The 23580-nt window shown below is 41.9% G+C and overlaps 2 protein-coding genes across 5 annotated transcripts in view; one reads left to right on the forward strand and one right to left on the reverse strand.

Annotated features, from left to right (window-relative positions):
- MAP3K4 (mitogen-activated protein kinase kinase kinase 4) overlaps window positions 1–16077 on the forward strand; it is a 68166-nt gene extending 52089 nt beyond the window's left edge. The window contains 9 exon segments of the mRNA XM_030499221.1: window positions 804–884; window positions 2373–2564; window positions 3233–3303; window positions 5164–5280; window positions 6739–6898; window positions 13030–13152; window positions 13707–13813; window positions 14012–14191; window positions 15035–16077. Coding sequence (XP_030355081.1) covers window positions 804–884; window positions 2373–2564; window positions 3233–3303; window positions 5164–5280; window positions 6739–6898; window positions 13030–13152; window positions 13707–13813; window positions 14012–14191; window positions 15035–15055 — 1052 coding nt within the window. The 3' untranslated portion in view covers window positions 15056–16077.
- Window positions 16078–16732: 655 nt separating this feature from the next.
- AGPAT4 (1-acylglycerol-3-phosphate O-acyltransferase 4) overlaps window positions 16733–23580 on the reverse strand; it is an 84090-nt gene continuing 77242 nt past the window's right edge. For all 4 annotated transcript variants that reach the window (XM_030499224.1, XM_030499225.1, XM_030499222.1 and 1 more), the window contains exon 9: window positions 16733–19524. In XM_030499224.1, the coding sequence (XP_030355084.1) occupies window positions 19433–19524 (92 nt within the window). In that variant the 3' untranslated portion in view covers window positions 16733–19432. The remainder of the gene's footprint in view (window positions 19525–23580) is intronic.

Raw genomic sequence — 23580 nt, forward strand, 5'->3', positions numbered from 1 at the left:
AATGGAGCTATCAGGACAGTGAAGTTTTCTGTCCATTTCTTTAACTTCCACCGCAATATTCATCTTACAAATGCTTGCTGTTATTTGCATTCTGGAAGAAGGGACAGGGTGTGTGACTTGATGTCCTGAATCAGAGCTTCTCCTTCAGGTTTCCCCAGCCCCTGTATATGTGGTATTTATTACATCAGATACCTTGAAACATTGATTGTTAAGATAGCGTGTTCTGTGCAAACTAAAATGAAGTACAAAATCCCAAGTGAAGTAGAGTTGATATTGTGGTCATCCTGCAAAATGAAGTGGATCTCAAAGAAAGAATGGCCTTAAAAATTTATTCTAAGAGGTGTGGGGATTTTTTGTGGTTGGTTTGTTTGCTTTTTTTAAGCAGATGTTGAAAATACTGTCTGCCTCATGCGTGTTTTCTTTTTTATCTATCTGTATAAATAGGAAACTGGCTTAGTTTGGAATGAATACAGGTCTTTTTCTAAGGAACTTTAAAAGATTGTTTTCCTTCAGATTTCTTACGTATTTGATTGAGTGCCCTGACTTGAAGTTCTTCCCTCAGTTGGGAAGGAGATCTCTGTTCCTGTATAAATTAAATCCTATGTCAGAATAGCTTTCGTAATTTGTTTTCTGAAGATAAGTAATCCTGTGAGTTCAACAGCATATATTGCTACAGGGCTGCCTCATGCACTTGTAGGGTGTATTAGTCCTGATATGTAACATCTCAGGTTCTACTGAATTTAGTGGCATAATTCTTAATATGAGATAAAGCCACTTTTATGCTCACAGTATTTTTTCTCTAGAACCATCGTATCCAAAAGGAGATTCAAGTGGCTCTTCCCGGCGGAGTTGGGAGCTCAGAACTTTAATCAACCAGACTAAAGGTGGGTGTTTAGGAGCCACTATAATATGTATCAAACTAGTGCTGCAATAAAAGGCTGAATCTTAATGCTGATTGTGAAGAGATATTCACTGCGTTGTACACAGGAAAGGGAAAAACCAAAATCCTGATTGCAGGTAGAATTGCTAACAAAATCACAAAGTGTACTCTCTGAGGTAGGAGTAATTAAACTTCATAAAAGTTAGATCTTTTCAGCTTCTGAGAGATGCTAGGAGTGTTTACAAAATTAGTACCTTTATTACTAGAGGAATTTAGGACATTTGCTGTCCCTGTTAAGTACCCAGTTATGAACTGTATGAGAGTCAGAAGCACTTCCTCACTTTCTGAGATCTCTTCCCCCTTGTAGGATTTTCTTATTTTGGGTGTCTAACAGCATGTGATCCTTTACTGTTTCCCAAATTTAAGGCTATTGCGGGGCCCTTCCTCTCTGTCCTGCTGCTTATTTTCATTAAACATAAAGTAACTGAATTACTTGTGAGACTCCTGTACTGTACAGATATATACATGTAGCTTGCTTGCATATATTCTGGCAGGGTGGAATCTCATGAAACATTAGAAAAACGTTTTCTGTCACATAAAATCTGGTCTCATTAGGTGGCTCAGGCAGAACGCAGGAAGAACAGTGCATTTTTTTCCTGCAATCTAAAAGGCTTATTTTTTGTTCAGAATATATACATTGAAGGAATTGAGTTTGTTTAAACTAGAAAAGAAGCATGAAGGAAAGCCTGAAAATTTCTAGAAGACTGTTGCAATGGGACCTGGTTTTACTGTTCAAAGATTTTGGTTTAAAACAACAAGGCAGATTTGGTGTTGATGAAGTGGTATTAATTATAGGCAGGCACTAGAATATGTCATTTAGGAGTATCAGTATCTCCATCTTTTGGTGGCTGTTAGGTTAGACTACTGTCAGTCAACAGTGACAGATGTGTGATTTTCGTGCTTTACAAGGAGGGGATAAATCAGTGCTGCCCTCCAGCCTCACTCATGAGGATTCTGTTTCATGATAAGACTTGAAAGCTGGAGTTATCTAATACCTCTAAATCTCTGAAATAACAGATACTCTGAGTTTTCCAAGAAACCTCTTATATCTCTGTAGAGCACAACTTAACCTGTCCTTCTTTCCTTGCTGCTCTTAATGACCCTAACCTATTTCCACTATCTGTCAGTAGTTAGTTACACGCTAAATGCAGACAAGTGTTGCATTTCGTACGTTTAATTTCCTTGAATCAAGTAAGAGATGATTGGGAAAGTACCAGTACTCTCATTTTACTTTAGTTCCATATTTAATTCGTAAGTGATAATTTAATATGTGACTGCGTAAAACATATTATTCTTTTCCTGCATCTTAAATTAGACTCACAAAATAGCTGTCTTCTAACTTAGGTCAGTTCACCAGTGATACCAAAAGGTAACAAAATATAAACACAGCGCATATATCTCAATCAAGGAAATTGTTCATCACTCTTTTTAGACACTTCTTCCAAGCAAGCACCGATTGAAGCTGTTCAAAAGTCTGTTCAGTTGTTTGAAGAAAGGAGATACAGAGAGATGAGGAGGAAGAACATCATTGGCCAAGTTTGTGACACACCGAAATCTTATGATAATGTCATGCACGTAGGTTTGAGAAAAGTGACTTTCAAGTGGCAGAGAGGAAACAAAATTGGTACGTTCATTATACCTTCATTTGTTAGGCTAAAATACCAAGCTTAGTATTTTTGAAGGAAATCTAAGACTCTCTTTTGAAATCTTGGGTCTCCACGTAGGTAGTATCAGTTTTACTGAAATCAGACTGTTAAAATACTATTGCAGCTAGGACTTCCTTTATGTAGAACTTCAGTGAAGTTTTCACTGGTCAAATAACAAGAAAGAAAGAGGAGGAGGATTTGGTTAGGACAATTGCTTAGGTATGACCCTGTGATTCCTGCATGTGTTTAACTATATGAGATGTTTGACAAGTTCTGCTTTTGGAAGAACCAGAAATATAAATGGAAATGAGCACAAACTTTGGGACTCGATTCGCCAGTGGTGGTGTTTTTTCCCCCATATGATCATTGTTGACTCTGGCTTGGGATTTGTGGGGAAAATCCTTGTATTCATGAGAAGTTTTCTTTCAGGTCAGCCTGTTAATGTAATGTTTTTACTTTTAATCAGCTTGAATTCAGGACTATGAATGTAATAGTAGCTGTTACAGGTTAAAAGCTACTTAAATTTTTAAATTAAAAGAAAGTTAAATAACCTTGGCAAGCTGATTCCAGTGATGTTTTCTCGTTGCAGTTGATGTACATGTTGCTTATTGAATGTAGTGTCATTTTTCTTATTTTAATTCTGCAGGTGAGGGCCAGTATGGGAAAGTCTATACCTGTATCAGTGTTGACACTGGAGAGCTGATGGCTATGAAGGAAGTGAGTACTTATACAAGAATCACTGCTGCCGTTGTGGGTTTTTTGGTTTTTTTCAAACCAAATGTGTATGACTTAGCAGACGTGAAGGATTTCTGAACACTGTTAGCTAACTGAGAAAGGGCGGGAAGGCAAATGTTTCTTCATTAGCCACTTAGGCTCTTAGCACTTGTTCCTCCGTAAGTTACTCAAGCTTTTTCTTTTCAGTTTACAACTGCCAATTTAAATGTATGTAAAATGGATGGGTTTTTACTAATCTCAGAGGGATGTTGTGAACTTTAATGAATGCTTGCTTAATATGTATGAGCTCCCCTTAAGATATCTTCAGTTATTTCAGAAAGAGTTTTCTGTTTAGTGAAGACTGTACACAAACTTATATTTACTTTGCAGGTTTTCCTTTCACATTTTATTCCTTTTTTCTTCACTCCTTAGAGCAGAAGTGTGGCATCATGTTTTTTCAGCTTCTCCTGTAGTGTAAGTGAGCTAGGCTGAGTCACAGAACTGTTGACTAACCTGGTGGGTACAGAAAATTTAATTTTCAGGGTAGAAGCAAGTAAAGCTGTGTAGGTGTAGAGATCTGTTTCTCTACAGCACCTCGCTTTTGAAAATATTTGTATTGTTTAGTTTTACTGCATTTCTACATCTTCAGGCAACTGTGGGCATCAACTGTTCATAGCAGTTGCCATGCCAGCCATTTGATGCTGGAGCAGTTCTATTTTATGAGCCAGTTCTTCCCCCCCACAATACATATGTGATCTCAGAGGTGTGGAAAAGCAAGACTGGGCTTATGCTTAACTTCTTGTACCATAGTCGTTCACTAATACCAACACTTGAAATATTGTTGTTGTCGAGTTGTTTCTTTTTTTTCTCAAAATTAAATAACATTTCTCCCCCCCCCCATCGGTAGCACTCGGCTTCTGGATTCAAAGTTGCTTTCTAGATGCAGATGCTTTTTACAGGTTAGCATGTATGTGCTCTTTAGCAGAAGCTCAAATGAGTCAAATGGACCCAGTTTGACAGACACTTTACTAGTAGGCTAAATATGCAGTATGCTGCCTTTTCCTGTAGTTTTTTAACTAGTTAAAAACATTGCATTTTCCCCACCTCCTAAGATTTCTTTAGACTTTACTGTCTTAACCACAACATCATTAAAATCTCTTCAGATTATAGTGGAGAAGCTTTACTACAGAGTATTACAACTTTGAAGTGTTACAAAATATGTACAATACTTGCATGTCAGTTGTCAGCTTTTTGTAATCTCCATGTATTTAATTTTACCACCGAGTACAAACTGTATCCTGGAGTTTTTATACAGAACAAAACTATCACAAGACTTGGTAAATTTTTCCTCCATGAAAAATCCGTCACAGCATATTGCAGGAGAACTAATGAAAACCTGGTTCTTTCATTAAATCCTTTACAACTGTATTTGTTCCATGCCACACCTTTTCCTTGCAGCTTGCCTCATTCTCAGTGAAGAACTCCTCAGTGAAATCCCTTAGAATCTCAGTTGATGAAGTACCTGGTAACGAGTCTTTCTTGAATGATAGCTCTCACCAATATTACTTTCAGATTCTCTTGTGCTGTGTCTATCTACCATGTTTAAGCTAGAAGGCAAGCTTGGGAGAGAGATATGTGCACACATATGTGTAGTTATACATTTAAGTAATGGCATTTTGCTCTTATAAAGTTTATAATTCATCATATCTCCACATAATCTTCCAAAAATAGCTTGGTGGTGTTTTTTGTTTAAGTGTTTGAGTTTTGGTTTTATTTCTTTTTTTGTTGTTTTGTTCTTTTGTTGTTGTTGTTGTTCCTTAGTAATTTGAATTAGTGGGAAATAATGAAAACTCTTTCTTGCAGATAAGATTTCAACCCAATGATCACAAAACCATCAAAGAAACAGCTGATGAACTGAAGATTTTTGAAGGCATCAAACACCCTAATCTTGTTCGTTATTTTGGCGTGGAGCTCCATAGGGTAAGAAAACATTAATTATTTGGGCATTTTTATAGGGCAGAGAGAAAATTTTAAGACGCTGTGGATCACTGGAGGTTTTACTTGAGAACATTCTAGTTTAGCTGAATTGTCTGGATATCTTTATGAATTGCAGTGTGTCTTTTTTCCTCTGAATGTTGAGGTCTCTGAAACATAGTTTGGAGAAATATTTTGGAACTGGTACATAAACAGAGAAGGTTCCCAGTAAGTGAATAGAGTGAGTAATGATGGAGTTATTCTGTGCTGCTACTGTTTTAACTCCTCCAAGAGCAAGCTATATCATACACAGCACAGTAACTTTTGGGTGTAGGTAAAGACTACAGAGCCTAAAACCCTTCACTGTTGGCAGCAAAGGTTTTACCAGTATCTTGTTGATCCCTGGAAAACTTTTGTGCTGGTTCTTAAATATTGATGCCAGAAAAGTATCTTAGGAAAGCAGATCTTTTGGAGTTCAGCTAGCATCTCTTCAGAAGGAAAACCAAATTATCTTGCTGGAGCCTGGTGTTCTTACGGAACTGGATTCCAGAGCCCCACATTTTAGTAGTCTCTGCTTCCCATGTGCCCTCCCCACCTTCCCTGGTGAGTCTCGGGTTCTTCGTGTTTCTCTACCCAGTGAAGTGGGCAGAGAACAGGACGCCTAGTGTCTGGTTGGAAAATGGTGTGTGGATTTGACTGATTTGCTCAGTATGAATGAGTTGATTTGCTGACCCATTGCTGGTTTAGAAGGGGACACGGGCTGCTTTCTGTCTGCATTTCTGTACTTGGGGACAAAACTTTGGGTGTCTGTGTTACTGGGTCATTGGTTTCTCAGGGTAGTTCTAAGAGCTTAGTGTCTTTGCCATCTTTTTGTATTAAATGAGCCTGGCTGAAATTGGCTGGGCTTGGAGACAGAGAGAAAAGAACCTAACTTCTTAATGTGAGTTAGAATTGGCATGCTTGTTCAAGCCACTGAAAACAACAAAAAACTTGCCCTCCCCAAGCAATCAACACAAGATATTGCAGGAACTGGGCGAGAAGGAAAAAAAAACTCTCATCCAAAACATCATTTTACCTTTTTCCTAAATATGCAAAGACAGGATCTTTTTGTATTTCTGTGCAATATACCTACAATATTTCCAAAGTGGTTTTTGGTAGATGTCAAAGTAATATTAATATTTTTATACCACCAAAGAGATAGAGATAGACGTGTAGCAGAGATTTTCCATAGCTGTGCAGTACAATATGTTAGGTTGAAGCATGCTGAAGAGAATAGAGTTCTGAAGAGATGATTTATTAGGCATTCCATGGTAAGAAGTACTTCATTGAAACATTACGTGGTACCTCCATTACTTTTGTCACGAACAATGAAGGATGGAAGGAAAACTAGATCGTAATTCAGTGTTAAAAACCTAAAAAAAATCAAATTAAAACCAATCAAATCTGGTTTGGTTCCCGCAACAGGAAGAAATGTACATCTTCATGGAGTACTGTGATGAGGGCACTCTGGAGGAGGTATCAAGACTGGGCCTTCAGGAGCATGTCATCAGGCTCTACTCAAAGCAAATCACGATTGCTATCAATGTATTACATGAACATGGTATCGTTCATCGAGACATTAAAGGTAATGTTAATCAAAAAGGGTAATGTTGTTTCAGTGTTGTAGATGAGGGTGGGGGGTGGGAGGGGGGGCATATTTGCCCAGATTTAGTGTGCATTATCTGTACAGCCTGTAAGTGTATGAAGCCTTCCACTCATTTTTCAATTTTCAGTTTACAAGTGATTGGCTAGTAACATTGCTCCTTTTTAAGTGCAGAACATAAAAAGCGTTCACAGTTGGCATTGAAAACTCATAAATTCTGCCCATGATTTATATAGTTTCTGTGGAGGTTGTTAAGATTGTTGGGGATTCATCCAAACTCAAATTTTGGTCCTTGTATTTTTAGTACTAATACACTGAGTTATGTAATGTTGTTTTTCTTCTCAACTATGCAAGAAACGGTGGTGTTTTCTGTGAGCTGACAAGCAGCGTACTGTGCTAGAGTTGTTCAACAGAAGTCTTCCTTGTGATTCCTGTTTTCCAGAAGAGTTTTAGGATTTCAGATGAGAATTGCTTAAACATTGTAATAAAAGCCTTGTTAAAAGAAGTTAAAGGGATATGATAAAATTACTTATCTAGTGGGGTTTTTTTTGCCATACATTTATCTACTCATGCCTGGCTCTCAGCATTTGCTTACAAAGTGAGCAGACTGGAAGTACGGTAACCAGAGGGGCTTTGGTTTTGACATTTGCTGAAAGCACCCGGTGTCAGTCCATATTTCACATTCATTTTTCTTTTCCTGCGCCTCCAAGAACATCGTCCATGTGTGGTTTATCTTGGTTTTGTTAGTCTGGCATATTTTGCTCACCTGTGACAGAAACTTAACTGAAGGTAGGGGAAACAATGAACAATGCACAGACTATGCCCTGCGAATGCTCATTTTATGTCAAGGCAGTGCAACCCAACGATGCTGGGTTTCTATGTCCCTCTTGCTCACAGGGTTTTGAATCACCGCAGCAGTGTAGGAGGTTCCCAGTTGCTCTTGGTCCTTTGGCCTCGTGCTTCTCATTTGGGAAAAGAACTATCTACGATCCAGAGGCCTCCCACCCAGGTAGGCCACTCTTGAGTCAGTTTTGGCTTTTGTTTCCTAGAAAACACTTTCCCTCAATCCTGTTTCCCAGCAATCTTGCCTTTTCTGGTTCTCCTTCCTCACCCAAGGTTTCTCTCCAGTTGTGAATTTCCCTCTGTGCTATTCACAGTACCCTCCTTGCCCTTTACTTGATCATTCCATATCCAGGTTCTGATTAGCTGGATTATGCTCTCCTGGAAGCTCATTGTGATCAAAATCCAAGGCTGGCAGACAGGGATTTCTTTTGTGCAGCTCTATGTCACTGCTGATTTTTGGATATCTTTCCAAATAGGTCTTCCTCTCATCAGGGAAATGCAGTGAAGTGAGAAGAGCTGTCTAAGAGAACTGTAATTCTGTGTTATCTGAAGGCATTTCTGTTGCAACAGGTTCCTCATATCCTGAAACTTAATGGCAGAATATGAAGACAGAGCACAGAGGGTATACTTACAAAGGATGCCTGATGTTATGTTGGGAGTCTCTTGCTCTCTGTCTCCTTTTATGCTAACATTGTGTCCTCAAGTTTTCAGGCTAACAGCAGTAAAGAAAACTCTGGTTTTCATTTTAGCTCCTCTGTAGTCAGGTACTCTTATTTTTCTCATAGGGAAGAATGGTAACGCGTCAGACTGTTAACAACTGCTTTCCTGTGGAAATCTGTCAGATCACACTAGATTTCTCATGGCCAGTTGCTAAACATCGCTGTGGATCTCTTTCTTTTAGCAGCAGATAACAAATTCTTAGAGTAATTGTTTATGTGTATCCTGCAGTTGGTGTCTGCAAGTATCTTGTGCTCAAAACCTGCATCTTTCAGTTAGTAGTGTCCACTTGTGCCACTGTTGTCTTTCAAATGCTACTACAGCATCCAGTTCTTAAAGTAAAAGATGAAGCAAGGTACAGCTGCCTTGAATCCTTTTTTAGCCCATGGTTGTGAGAGCAAACTGAAGGTAGTGTTGGCTGGTTGTTACACTTGACTGCACTGGTTTTGATAAGTAGTTGGTGCTAGTATGTGGTGGTGAAGTCTTTCGGGATACTTTTTTGATCTCTGTTCTGGGTATTGGATTTTAACCCCTGTGGCTGAGCCCAGATTCCTCAGTTACAATTAATTCACTTTTTGCAAGAAGCTGTTCTGCTCAAATGATCACGAGTGATGGAATATTTAATGCTGAAGGGACAGCTCTGAGCCCTGTGTTCAAAACAGGGCCAACCTCAGTATCAGATCCAGTGTCAAATTAGATCAGATTGCTCAGAACCTTGTTGAGTTGAGATACTCCTATCGCCAAGGATGAAGATGCCCTTTTTTCTGGACCCTGTCCCAATGACTGACCTATCCCCATTGTGAAAAACTTTTTCCCAATACCTCCGTGGAACTTGCAGACGTTGCTATTTGTGTCCATTGCCCCATATCCTTTCACAGTACGCCTTTGAAGAAAAATCTGTTTCTGTCTTCTTGATATACTCCCATCACACAGCTGAAACCAGGAGTAAATTCCCCTCAGACACACTTCGCCAGTCTTCTCTTCTTCAATCTAAACAAACCCATCTCACAGCCGCTCCTTGTACTTCGTGTGCACCAGTCTCTGGCCATCTTGATGCCCCTCTGGGTTTGTTCCAGTATGTCAGTGTCTGTCTTGTACTTGCCTAAACCCAAGACATAGCACTCCACGTGTGGTCTCACAAGTGCTGAACTGAGAGGCATTAATCACTGAGGTCGTGCCCTGTGCGCGGTCTCTGGGAGACAAGGGCATATTCCTGAAGAGTGCTTGGATTGCGTTTTCAGGATGAATACAGAAAATGAAGGGGTTTATCTGAAGCTTCAGTAAATTAGAAACCTGTGAATGAGGTGCTCCAGGCCAGGAAGTCTTCACGAAAGTGTTATTGTGTTACTGTCCTCTTGTTACCTTTGTTGTTAGCTCAAAATTTGTGCCATTCCTGCCTTCATGTCTTCATGATGAGCACAAGGGAAGGTCGGTCATTCAGCAAGAGATGGAAGGCTGTTCAACAGGAGACTACAGGCATGTGTCATGCTTTCTAAGAGACTGAGTAAAAGAGGATGCTGAAGCTGATTTTCTCATCAAAGGGTAGCATTTGGCCTGCCTGTTTCGTGAATGAATTTGGCTGCTGCACTGCTGAAGTACTGGCTGAGGAGTGTCCATGAGCTGCATCTCTTTGTGGAATTATGCCACAGTCTCTAGTGGGGCTTTTGGTAACGCTCCTTGGACATGCAGTATTTACACCAGCACCTTTGGAATATCATGCTAGTGTAGTTGCCACTGCACTTAATATAGAGCTGACTTGGTGCAGAGATAGAAGGCATGAAACTTCAGTTTAAATGCTTTGAGTCATAGCTGTTGTTTTCTCTAGCAAAGGTACAGCTTTTGACATCTGCTGTTTGTCTGCAGTCTGCCTGGAAGGTCTTGTGGCATAAATGGCAGTAGGGCTGTGCAGAACTGGGCTACCTCTTGCCTCTGCCAAGTACATCCAAGGAAGATGCTTTTGATAGTGTATGTGTAGGAACAGATGGGCGTGTTGTGTCTTTTTGCTGTTTTAGCCATGGTCTCTGGTTTTATTTTGCTCATTAACCATGCAGACATGGTAGGAATCCTGTTACTTTCCCAGTAGCATGAACTGTCAAAGGTGAAAAGCATCGAGTCCTTAAGGCCCTTGTGTCTCCTGTTCTCTTACCCAGGTCCTGCTGGAGTCTGCAGGTTTCATCTAACAAGGTCACTCTTTTTAAAGACTCCTTTTAGAGCCTGGTCTTGGTCTCTGAAGCAGAGACCAAGCAACCTACAAAACAGAGGCTCCAGCAGACAGCACATCAGTGGAAACCTTATTCAGGTGACAGAAAATGTCAGCAACATGAGTGTTGAAGTTCTGTCTGTTTCTTCATGGTGGAACTTCAGTTTGTTGCTTTGTCCCATTTGGCAGTGCCAGGTGCTTTCAGGAAAAGGGCTCACAGGAGCTTTCACAGTAACATTTATGCTAAATTGTCTCCACTTTCTTGTAAAAGGGACAAGCTTTAGTTTGAAAGGCCTTGTAAGTCGGTTCTGAACTGTGTTAAACCGAGTGATCACGATAGCTTTAGATTCAGTCAGAAGAGAGATCCCTGGACTTCAGCTCTGCCAGTTTCCACCCACTGCAGTAGCTGGGAACAGCTTTGTAGCCTTCTGTGAAATTTGCACGTTGCTTTCTTGAGGAACAGGAACACAGGTTTCCAAAACACCCTTGTGAAAGTGTTTGCTGGTGATGGCTGTTCTCACTGAGCTCTTTGTGTGGGCTAAGTGCACCTACTTTCTGTACGACAAGTAATTGCTTGAAAACCATTAGAAAAGCTGTGGGCAGTAGTTCAAAGGAAAAGTTGCTGAAAGAGTAACTGTCACTCTTCCAGTGCATTGCCCATACTTGGCGTTCCACTGAGCTCCCTTCCTGTACTGCTTTGGTGTGTTTCTGCATTCTCTTTCATTCAAGAAGCTGAGGGATGGTCGACCCATCTCCATTACACGTGCCTGTGGTCATGGTGTGACTGTGGACACGTCTGTCTCTCTGTTGGCAAACTGCAGAATCCAGCCAAAGAATTCTGATTTGCGTGTGGGCAGGCACCTGAATGCCAGGAGCGGAAAACTTATGGACAGTGTGCAGAGGAATTGTATTCACTGAAAGTTAATTCTTCTTCCACAACTCGTACAAGGCTTGTAGTAACTAAAGGTTGGAATTGATTCCTGTTAATGATTCCTCTCCTCTTTTTAGTGCAGTTCTGTGCAACACCTCTTGGACTAAATAAATCTTGATAACTAAAGAATTCTTACAGTAGTTAGAGAAGCCCTTTGAGAAGCAGGCAGGGTTTTGGCATCATTGACCTGCACGGCTGGTTTTGACTCGAGCTTCCTGAGGATTCTTTTTCTTTTCTATGACTATCTTGGGGATGCTCAGCCAAGCTAACTGGAAAAAGTCATTAACTAAGAGAACATAACACAAAGGACGAGCAGGCAGGATTTCCTGCATTGACCTATGTTCAAGGTGGAATGAAAGGGAGAAAATTCCGAAGGCTGTATTCAGATGAGCCGTTTTTGAAAGACTCTTGTGTGTGACATGGGGAAAGGCTGTATGTAACAAAGTCCCCGGCACTTGCCTGTTCCTAGAGTAGACATAGACTTTTGTTCTGTGCTACCATCTGTCTCACCTCAAGAGAGATCACAGCTGCTACTGTGTTGACTCTTGCAACCTACTTGTAGTTTCATTGTGGTACTTTCAGAATCCAGAACTTGGCCTGACATGTATCATGAGCTGCTTCTGCTCTACCTGTTCTCTGTTGGCTCTCAATATGTGTTTTGGCAGGATGTTGAACAAAAGAAAACCACTGGTTATGAAAACCACTTGGCTTATTTTGCACTGTTGTGTAGAGCAAGTGACTTGAAGCCATGTGCAGATTCCCACTGGAGATTTTTCAACTATGCAAGGGAAGCTTTTTGTAGTGTAAACTGGCAGTGCAGCCACCTATGGTAATGGTAGCCCTCCGCCAGAAGTTCTTCTGGAAGTACAGCACAAACAGGAGTGTGTATTTGGTAGTACATGTAATAAAATGCTATAAGCTCCATTTTGTAGTCGGCTGTGATGACACAGCTGTATGATGTCATGTCTTGACTCTGCAGAACTGCAGAGATGGCTAGTGGGAGATGCACAGCAATGGCCTCTGCCAGGAAGGTCCTTCAGGCCAGGTCTTCTTACACAGTGCAACATTGGGAAGGATAAGCACTGGAATTCAGAAATTCCTGGAGGAGTCATTTCTCGTAACGAGCATGTATGGAAAGCTGATGAATTTGCCTGCCATACTACTTTGTGATTTGAACACTTCTCTTTTTGTCAACTTCCAGTACACTTAGTGTTAACGCAAACCCACCAAAAATCCCAGTAGCATACCCTTTGGGGAACACCTCTAATGCTGTCGTATTTCATACTTAATCCACAGGTAAAGACCCAAGTGTGAATTCAGCTGTGATCTGCCATGTAACTTCCAAGAGTATATTGAGAAACCCTCATTCCTCAATTCAGCACCAGTTTAACAAGTGTTACTGTTTTTTGTTGTGTTTCCTAGGAGCCAACATCTTTCTTACCTCATCTGGACTGATTAAACTAGGAGACTTTGGCTGCTCAGTGAAACTGAAGAACAACACCCAGACAATGCCTGGAGAAGTGAACAGCACCTTGGGGACTGCAGGTAAGGAAGCCTGCGCTGGGCAGGCACTTGTCTAGTTAGTTACCAGAAAAGAAGTCACCTCTGCTGAAAGTCTGGGCCAGAGTGAAATGCTGTGCTTTGGGGGAAACTTGGTTTTAGTGTAGCTAGTTAGATGTGCTTTACATCCAGACGCCAAAACAATATCTGTGAATGATGTACCTGCAGAAATAAAGTTGTGTTTGTCTGGTAACTATAAAGGTGCTGGAGCTTGTGTTTTCTGGGGTTTTATCTGCAGCCTTACTGAAACAGTGCTGTTGCTACTGAACAGCTGCCGAATCTGCTTTTTAAAAACCACAGCAAATGAAAGCATGTTATTGTACCAGCATTTCACAATCACCTCTCAAACTGAAAGATAGTTACGCTGCCGACATGTCAAAGAATAAGGAGACAAAATGTAGCAAGAAAAGCTGAGTGGTAATTCATTACAGATGTATTAAAAAGCATTTGGCTTGCCCAGTTAATCACTTATTGTATACTGTCCTGTACTGTATGTATCTGCTGTATGTACTGATGGCATCATATGTGGTCTTTCAAAGCATACATGGCTCCAGAAGTAATAACCAGAGCTAAAGGAGAAGGGCATGGACGTGCAGCAGACATCTGGAGCCTGGGCTGCGTCGTTATAGAGATGGTCACCGGCAAGGTAGGAATGTTACACATACTGGATGACTGCAGATTGTTCTTAGCAGTTTCTCTGCAAATTCTGGTCCCACCCCAGCCATTTATCACACTGAAGTCTGTAAGTACTGGGGTGGTTTTTAATTTCCTGGGGTACACAAATATATGCTCTGTTGGATAGCAGGCTGCTCACTAAACCTTGCAATGCTGTTACCTGTTGCAGAGGCCTTGGCACGAATACGAGCACAACTTCCAGATCATGTATAAAGTGGGGATGGGTCATAAACCTCCTATTCCTGACAAAGTGAGCCCAGAAGGGAAAGACTTCCTTTGCCACTGCCTGGAAAGCGACCCAAAGATGAGGTGGACGGCCAGCCAGCTCCTCGATCATCCTTTTGTCAAGGTTTGTCTCATGGCTTTGGCTACAAAGGCTGTAGATAGATAGAGATTTAGTTGGCTTCCTCATTTGCAGCTATGCTGCAGGGCTGTGGATCACAGTGGGAGGCTGGTGTCAGGTTAATGCTGTCCAGAAAACAAGGTTTGGCAACTTTTCAGAAGCGCATGTGACGCTGCCAGCAAACAGTTGACTAAAATGACGTGGTGTGCACCATGTCATAAACTTGTGCTGCTGTTTTGAGATGCGTTATCTCTATGTTGAAAAGACTTGTCAAGCTTCCACTCAGCAGTGATTACTTGAAGGGCTCTGTGCCTAAAAACTTTACCAAGTACGTATGCACAGACCTGTGCAGTGCAGAGGTAAGGGTCCCCTCCAGAAAAAGGGAAAGAGGCACATGCTTGAGAACTTGACCAGCTTTCAGTGCAAAGGTCTGCTTTTCTTTAAAGCTCATACTTTTAACGTGACGTTCACATTGAATGTTCATCTGGCAGTTGGCATAACAATCTGCAGTTCTTGAATGAACTGGGGTTTAATTCTTTGCTTAGGAACAGGCAAATAGTCACAGCTACAAATTCAGGTGTATTAGTAACTTCTTTTCTGAAGAACAGGGAGCACAGCACGTTATTGAATTCTGTCCCATTTTCCAGCTTAAAGTTTAGGCATGCAAGAGTTGCATGGTGACAGTGCAAACATGGGTATTCACTTGTAATTCGTTATATCTGTGTAACAAGGGAGAATGAAGAAAGCTTCGAAGATGTTCAGTGAAGGTGCTAAAGAAATTGATCTGTTGTCATCTTCTTGCTGTAGCAGGGAGACAATGGAATTAATTGCCTTCTGTCCCCTTCACAGGTTTGCACAGATGAAGAATGAAGTTATTCAAGCTCTGGCCTTTTTTATCCTGGCAAGATATCTTTTAATCACTACTGTATGTAATATTTACATAAAGACTGTGCTGAGAAACAGTATAAAAGTTGAACTTACGAAGACTGCACAAGTGACAAGCGTCACTTTCTCTGCTGCTCCTGTATGTTTTACTTGGCACATGTTGCTCACGTGACAGTGTCCGCGAGGTGGAAGAAGCTGCATGTTTCAGTGAAAGTGCCATTACTACTGTATATGGACCATACCCTTTTGTTCTTGCTCCCGTTTCTCATTTGATTGAGAACTGTAATGTTAATACGTAGTATTTTTGAACTCTTTAGGTTCAGAAAAATGCTGTAGTGTTATCAGGCGTTATGGACCTTGTTTTTTAATCTGTTTGTTGAGTGCACTGACTGTGAACTTTTACTGGGATTTTTGTTTATTTGTTTTTTGGCAAGCTTCAGATTTGTTATGCAAAAGGCTGATTAATGAAATTTTAAAAGAAGTTTTTTTCTCAATAAATGGTTTATTTTAGGAGTTGTTGGTGAAGGGGTTTTCTTCTGAAAATAAGTATGTGGGGTTGTGTCACATTTTTTCAACGCTTGTTTGAGACTGCTAAGCTAACCCAACTGGAAAAAGCTGCTCTTATATCGCAGTGGTCAACGTTTTGTCAAGTTCAAGATACGCAGTGTAAAATGCTTCTTACACAGGTGATTATAGAATTAAGGTGATGTGTTCCCCCCCTTCCTCCTCTCCTGAGGAAATAAGGTGATGTACAATTCCTGATGGTGTGTACTATCTCAGGGAAAGAGTCATGGTCTGAAGTCACTTTCTTCTGGAATGAAAGTACTGCAAAGAGGGAGCATTTCTGTGGCCAAGGATTCAGGTAAGGTTATTTTTGTGTTCTGTGTGGCAAAACCAAGAACATACTGTTAGCTTTTTTAATACTGATTTCTGATCCTGGACTTTGATGTCCCTACCATCCCCCAGCTGTCATCGGTGTGAGAAAACGAAGAGAGGTTAGAAGTGGTTAACAATTAGAAGAAACACTCTGTAACACTGGATCTAGTTAGATTATTTTGTTTGACTTGCTAGTACAAACAGATGACTTAAAACTTGTTACTTGTAAGTATTAGTGCAAGTTTCTATATTCCTGTTCAGCTTTAGACCTTAAAATGGGTAACTAACTTGCTTATAAAACAGAGAACTTACTTGCTTTTTATATTTGGTTTTATTCTAAAGAAGTCCTATTTCTCCTCTTAACCCACAAGGCCTTGGTTTGGTTCAGGTGTGCAGTAGCTTTTAGCAGGTGGGTGACCTGTTACGAAGGTACTGTGAAATCTGACATTTAAATCTAGAAGAGGATGATCCTCACTGTGCAGGTCACCACTGAAGTTAAAGACTCTCCCTTCTCTTCAGGTCTCTCTTTTCACTTATGATGGTAGAAAGCATGTTGTCTCCTCACCAACAGACTATGACCAGAGGTAAGAGTCACCCCTCCGGCCTGCTGTGTGCTTCACTTTGCAGTGTATCAGAAGTGTCTGAGTGGTTTGTGTCCTTATTTGCCTTGTTTCAGGTGGCCCTGTACACAAACTGGGCCAGCTCTTAAGAGTCAAGATAAAGGTGAAAAGTAAACTGTTAGCTAGTTTCTTATTGCCAACCAAAAGAAAACTCATTCACTGCACATTAGCTTTTTATACTTTTATTTTTGTATAAACAAACGTTAAGACTACTTTTGTTAAGGCAGTTGTAGAACATATAGTTGCTTGTGGGGACGAGGGGCAAACACTGCTTCCTAATGACATACGTCATTCTTTTAATACAGTGAGATGGACTAGTGTAACTTTGGCAAGTTCCAGTACTCTTGCTATGTTTGCCAGTGGACACTGGCAGGGCCCAGTGCTGCAGTCCTCGGGTGCCAGGACTGCCACGAGTGCTTAGGAGGATGGATCCAGGAGCGGCATGTGCCAGGGAAATGGGTAAGGAATGGTCTAAATACTTTCTCAGAAGTATTTACATGGTTGGTATTTTCCTCTGGGAGAAGTGGCACGACATGCAGTTGGAGAGGAAGGGACTAAGAGTCATAAGGAATGTTCAGCATCACCCTGCCAGCTCGTTTCATCAGTGGCTCTTCAAAAAGGCAAAATAGCTACTCTCTGTTGCTGCATGAATATGTATTTGCTGCTCAGAACAACCTGCACTGCACACAGGGTCATTCTTCTACCCTGATACACGTCCACTGTATCTGCCAGGTAAGAGTTACAGTAAAACACTAGCTTGAAGAGTGCTCTTCTCTCTGCCATCCCACCCATTTTGAGTATCTTGTGTACAGTGTCATCAGGCCTGGCTCAGTAACATGCTTGCTGCATTACTGTGGGACGATTGGACTGTCAGACACAATTACAGGCTGTAATACCCAGTTTTCCACTGTTAGGATTGAAAGAACAGCTTTATAAGCATGGCAATATTTTCTGATCTCGAGCTCTATTTCCGGTGTTGGAAAAACTACACTAAAGCCCATGTTTATGTTCATGACTTCAAACAACCTCTTCCAGAAAGCTTCAGAGCATAGGGGATGCATGTGTACACAAGTTAGGGGGGGAAAAGCCCCACAAAAACAAGTCCCTCACCTGTCCCAAGGTCTGTTCCTTCCTTCACGTTATACTTTTTACTGCCTCAATGCTCCACTTTTTACTGCCCCATGCTAAAAGCACTACTCCACCTGCTCTTTAGGTGCTGCATATTAAAGAGTGTAGTTTCCAGATAACTGGACGTACTGAACAGCAAATGCATATTTCATGGAATGATTTATATGCTGTTGTATTAGCCCCCATTTCTTCCGGCCTCTGTTTTATTGTAGGGAAAGAGAAACATTTTTAATACCAGCTGCTAGAACTAAGGCTTTCTTCTCTAAACTCACACAGCCTGTTCATTCCTAGTCTATCATGGTTTAGTCCTATGCACAATGAGAATGTACCATCATTGAAAGTGCCAACCCTAATCCCTCTTGCTCAGCATCTGTATCTTTAGGTTTCAAAAGATTAGGGTTTTTTAATCAGAATCAGCAGTAGCTGAAGTCTGCTCTTTTCCTTTTTTCTTTTTTTTTAAACGAGCTCATTTTAGTAACGTGCACATCCTTAACTCCTAAAGTTTAAAAACAAGAGAAGGCTGCCCTGGGATGTCAGAGCAACACAGGTTTCCCAGGGAGCTCAATTCTATTTAATTGAGAAGGGTGTCAAAGTCCAGCCAGCCATAAAAAGTCCTAAGCACTACCACTGTCCTAGGTCTGTCTCCTACTTCCCCTCTTCTCCCCAAAAGAAAAGCAAAAGATAATTTAGCTGTTACCTCAAGATAATTTAGCTGTTACCTCAGGCTGACTGTTATGAGGTACTGTGTAAACTAACTCACCAAAACCGACAGACAAGCAGATTAATTGGGATCACAACAGTAGTAGGGGTGTGGGGCATAACTCTTAATGTGTGCTATGCGTTACTTAGTTACAGCATACCCAGTTGTTCTGTTTCCACCACTGTTAGGAAGGCCTAGAACTTTAATCAGTGTTTAAAGATGAAAAGAATTTTATTACCTTGATTTTTCCAAACTATAAATGGCATTTATTTACTCACAAAAGAACTACAGGTTTTGGCTGCCCCTCTGATGTATCGCCTGGGGGAAGATGTGGCAGTGGGTAACTTTTAGCTCTGTTCAGGCCCCAAGGCTAAATGCCCCTGCAGGTTATGCCACTGCAGGACTCCGATGTCGGGATGTCCGGGGTCTGGCTGAGGTTTCAAAGGCCCCGTATGGTGCCCACTGTGGGAGTAAGTAAGTTCTAGATGTAGAAAAACCTCTACTTGCAATTCTCTCAGTTCAGTAGAGCTGCTTCAGTCCAGTACTGGTATAACTGAGCAGAGCCTCTTACTGTATTTAAACACTGACAGATTATGGTTGTTAAACTGTTAACTTGTGATCTAGACAACTACCAATTTTAATCATCTTGTAACAATCTTCTGACATTTGTCCATTCCTTAGAGCAAGTTAGGAAAGATAAAGCCTGCACCTCTGGTTAGTTTCCAGGTAATCTCTCATCATACAAGCACACTGGAATTACTTTTTTCTTCTTCTTCAAAACTTAAGACAGTTTATAGGGAAACAAACCAACCGAACAAATGCAAACCCATTGTGGTGAGTAGACAAAGGAGTGCATCTTTCAAGTGTGTCATCCAGCCCAAAGCCCCAGAGAAAAATAACAGGAGCACAAATTCAGATATGCATGGCAATTGCTCATCCTACCCTTCCTCTGCTCTCACTTGAAGGACCATGATACGCACTTAAGAGTTTTCAGAAGTTGGATTTGTTCCCTTTGGATGGAAGCAGTCTCTGAAGATACTACTTTCGTTTCTGCTTGTTGTCATTGTTGCCATAGGTGGAACCCCTGTTAATTTCTGTAACGCCTATCATCCATCTGACACCGACAGAAGCTGCAAAAGAAATAACAATAAAATTAGAAGCTGCTTGCAGGCAAAGACTGAAGAGCTGTACAGTTATAGCATTCTGAACGAGACTGTTAACAGTGTTCTCAGCCTTAGAGCAGCACAGCATTAAAGGTAACTATTCCTATTGCCCATAGGAAAAAACTGCCCACCTTTGATGAAAGGTACGGTCCCACACATCACTGCGAGGTGTGATGGGGAAGGGAACTCTGCTTGCCTTCAGCAGCCCCCATGACAGGAAGAGTACGAGCAAGTGCAAGGACACTTCAGATCTTGATGAACAGGAGAATATAAGTTGTGGCGTTCTTTAACTACAGCTCATGAAACAGTCCATTATAAGAGGCCAGGCTAATTTAAAATACTTCTATAGTGGATTTAGCGATGGCTGAACAGGCAGAGGTGCAGCGGGGAAGCTGGGCTGTCCGTGGGGCTGTCCTCGAGTCTTCTGGATGGCAGACACCAGGAAAGCAGGGCCCTCTCAGGGCAGAAAGCTGTGTGGTGAACAGCTCCTAAGGAACCACTCTCACACTCCAGTTAGTCCATGAATTGAAATGCACACAGCTGGGACAAGTGAAGGGTTTCGCTCTTACAAATAGACTAGAAAAAAACATCCCTGACATTTAACTGGCCATGAGCTAAGGAAGACAAAAGGGAGATCCAACATGACCTGCAGTCTGGGATCATAACATAATAGTAAGCATGAAATCATTAAGATTTTAACCACAAGGGATAGAAACAGCATCTGGAGATGGACACAGAGCATAAATAAAGAGCAGCTGTTATAGCAACCACACAGCACAGTGGGGATTTCATCCACTTCAAAGAATGCCACTGCCTGGACACCAAAAAATACATGGTTCAGCAATTCAGATTTATTGGTTTTTATTTCTCCTCTGCTCCCTAGCAGAAGCTGCTGCTGCCCCTCTGTCTTCATTTCACCCTGCAGCCCTCAAGAACCTGGGAAAGGTGGGGGGCAAGCCTGTGGAAGCAAAACGGGGATAGGGCTGGGGTGCCTCAGCAGTTTCTTGCTGCACTGCCGGCCTCCTCTCCACAGCTCTCCTGGAGCCTTAGAGCCTTAGGTAAGTGATACCATTGTCTTTAAGGACACTTAAACTGCTCCACAGCAAACCACAGAAGGTAACTGAGCTCCTGCCATCTCTCTGCCCACCATTACCCCCCAGACAAAAGATGCAGGCGGCTGGAGCTGCTCTGCCTGCCAGAGTGCTGGGGCTGAGGGAGGGCTGAGCTAACACAAATCGACAGAGCCACTAATGCTCCAAGAAAACCACCATATCCACACACAGAACCACATCCCTCAGCAAAACCATAGCTCAGAGCAGAGGATTTCCACCTTTTCTCTCAATCCTCAGGATTTCTTCTCATCTGTTACCGGGGGTCTGTACCACGCAGCAAGTGCTATAAACAGCACAGCAGGTAGGGGCATAAGACTTTCCTATACATGGTCTGTTGTACACTTAAGTTTTATAGGTTATACACTGAAATGAAGATTTGTACAACGAAAGCTTATATGAATGGTAGAGATTGCCACTGAAGGCCTATTTTGCCTACTGTGATGGAGAAGAAACAAGCAAGTAACAAAAAAAATACCAGCTTTAAGCACCAGGTTGAATGGCCAACAGGCAGAATCAACACAGGCAGAATCCTGCACACTGTCTGTATCCAGTCGTACAACTTACTAAAAACTGCTGGCTCATGCTCTCCTCACCTTCCACTCACCTCAACCTACAGGCATTAACAAACAGCCTTAGAATCATAGAATCAACTGGGTTGGAAAAGACCTTTAAGATCATCAGGTCCAACCGTTACCCCAGGACTGCCAAGACCACCCCTAAACCATGTCACTGAGGGCTTTGTCTACAGGATTTTTGAACACTTCCAGGGACGGTGAATCCACCAGTTCCCCACGCAGCCTGTTCCAGTAATTGATTACACTCTCTGTGAAGGAATTTTTCCTAATATCCAACCTAAACCTCCCCTGGCAGAGCTTGAGCCTGTTACCTCTTGTCCAGCCTTGTTATCCGATCACACCATGCTCCAGTCCTTCAGTCCACACTCTGCACTTGGACACTGTCAGGTCATCAAGGGCTCACAGTTTGCATTGTGATCCGTGGACACAGGTTTTCTAACAGCACCGTGCACACACTGTATAGCACACATACAACTCCTGCAGAATCAAAGCTGGCTCATTACTACTTATACTTGGTTCAAATGAAATACTTCTCTCGCCTATAACTGATACTTAACGGCTGGCCCCATGCCGTAAGCCCAGATGCCATTATGCTTTTAGCACTAGACATGTAAGAGCTACTTCTCCATTTAAAAGCCAAGAGAAGCCCTCTCATCTTTTGCACACAGAGCCAACATTTCCCTTTTAACTGCTGCTGACAGCTCTATAATAAAATACTTCTGGAGCATGAAGGTTGTCCTCTTCCACACACGCTACCAAAACATGAAAGGCAACTTTAACACTGGGTTCTTTGAAGCTGAATGAAATTGGGGAAGCAGGAGGAGGGGAAAACACAGAAGCTGCTGTCAAATACAAGTACTGACATTTGACCGACTTGCTGACTACTTCTTCACCAAAATATCAGCCCCTAGTTTTAAATAGCAGTTGTGAGCTAAAAGTACATAAATCTCTTGCCATGTGTCCTATGAAACCAAAGCCAGTTTTCAAAAGAGACTTTTGTCCCTCAAACTTTTTCAGTACTTCTCCTCTGGAGCAGGGACTGCCTTGTGTTAGTTCAAGTAGTATCATAAAGGACTCCTGGTTCCAGACCAGTAGTTCGATATTTGCACAATGGGGTGATTATTAGGAGTATAAATAGCCAAACTGCTGCACAGCAAAGCAAAAGAGGATGGCTCAGCATTCTCAGTATAAAGAGGAGACATCGTTTATTTAGGGCTGATAGTGTTTGAGCTGAACAAGCAGAGCTATATATACAGTGGTTATTCATTCCTTGGATCCAAGAGTTAGGGTCTGAGGGATCACAGTGCTTTCACTCCAGCTTGACCACCATGGGGCATTCCTCCTATGGCTCTTTCCACCTCAACAGACACTTACTTGCAAGTAACAGTATTTTACGGGAGTCCAGTATTTTACAAGTCCAGTGTTTTACTGGAGAGCACAGTTGGCAGACACTGTCCAAAAGAAAAATGTCACTCTTGAAACAAAGCAGAGGGTACCAGGTAAAAGGACTTCCTAGTTCCTCCCCTCTTCCCTGTCACAGGAAGTATATGCATATCTTATGCTATCCGCACCTACGCTAACAAAGGTTATCAATCAGGTACTGAAATCTGCCCCTAGAAACAGCAATCTACTTATAATAGGCTATTAGGGACTGCAATAAGCTTCCCAATTCTGGAGTATCAGGTGAGCTGTCAAATTGCCATATAAAAAAGCAACATCCCAAACACTACCTGTGTAGTACAGGAACTGCAGGAAGAAGTCTGCTAAGAACAGTGTGAAACGGTGTTTTCATCATCTGACCCCAATGCTAAATAAATCCCTCTGGTTCACAGAAAAAACTTCCTTTTGCACTGTTAAGGCACCAGGTACCAATTACTGCTCACCCTGCAAAAGACAGTGAGGACAGTGCTCCCTGCTTTGCTACAAACCGGCTCTGCCAAGGCAGACAGCTCCAGCTGGCACCAAGAGTCACAGCCTCCAAGGTACATTCGTGTTCATGTGCTGCTACTGCCCAGCCATTGCAGAATTCACTTCTGAGACCCTGCCTAAAGCTGGACACGAACTGCAAAATAACATACCGGTTGCTCCTCTGTCAGAAGGTGGCTGCATCTGGTCCAAGACATTCATGACAGAGATACCCCTTGGCATATAAAACACAGCTTGGGAAGAATGGCCTTGCTACAGAAACCCAGCTCCAGGCTACAAATGTCAATGTGGCAGCTTGGGTTGAAGTTTTTAGATGCTTCCACAGAAAGAGAGCAATGATTCCCAACTACATCATGGTTTAAGCCCGGCTGGTAACTCAGAACCACACATGAGGATTGCTTTTAAAGGGA

Source organism: Strigops habroptila, chromosome 10 (assembly GCF_004027225.2).
Source record: "Strigops habroptila isolate Jane chromosome 10, bStrHab1.2.pri, whole genome shotgun sequence".
NCBI classification, from domain to species: Eukaryota; Metazoa; Chordata; class Aves; order Psittaciformes; family Psittacidae; genus Strigops; species Strigops habroptila.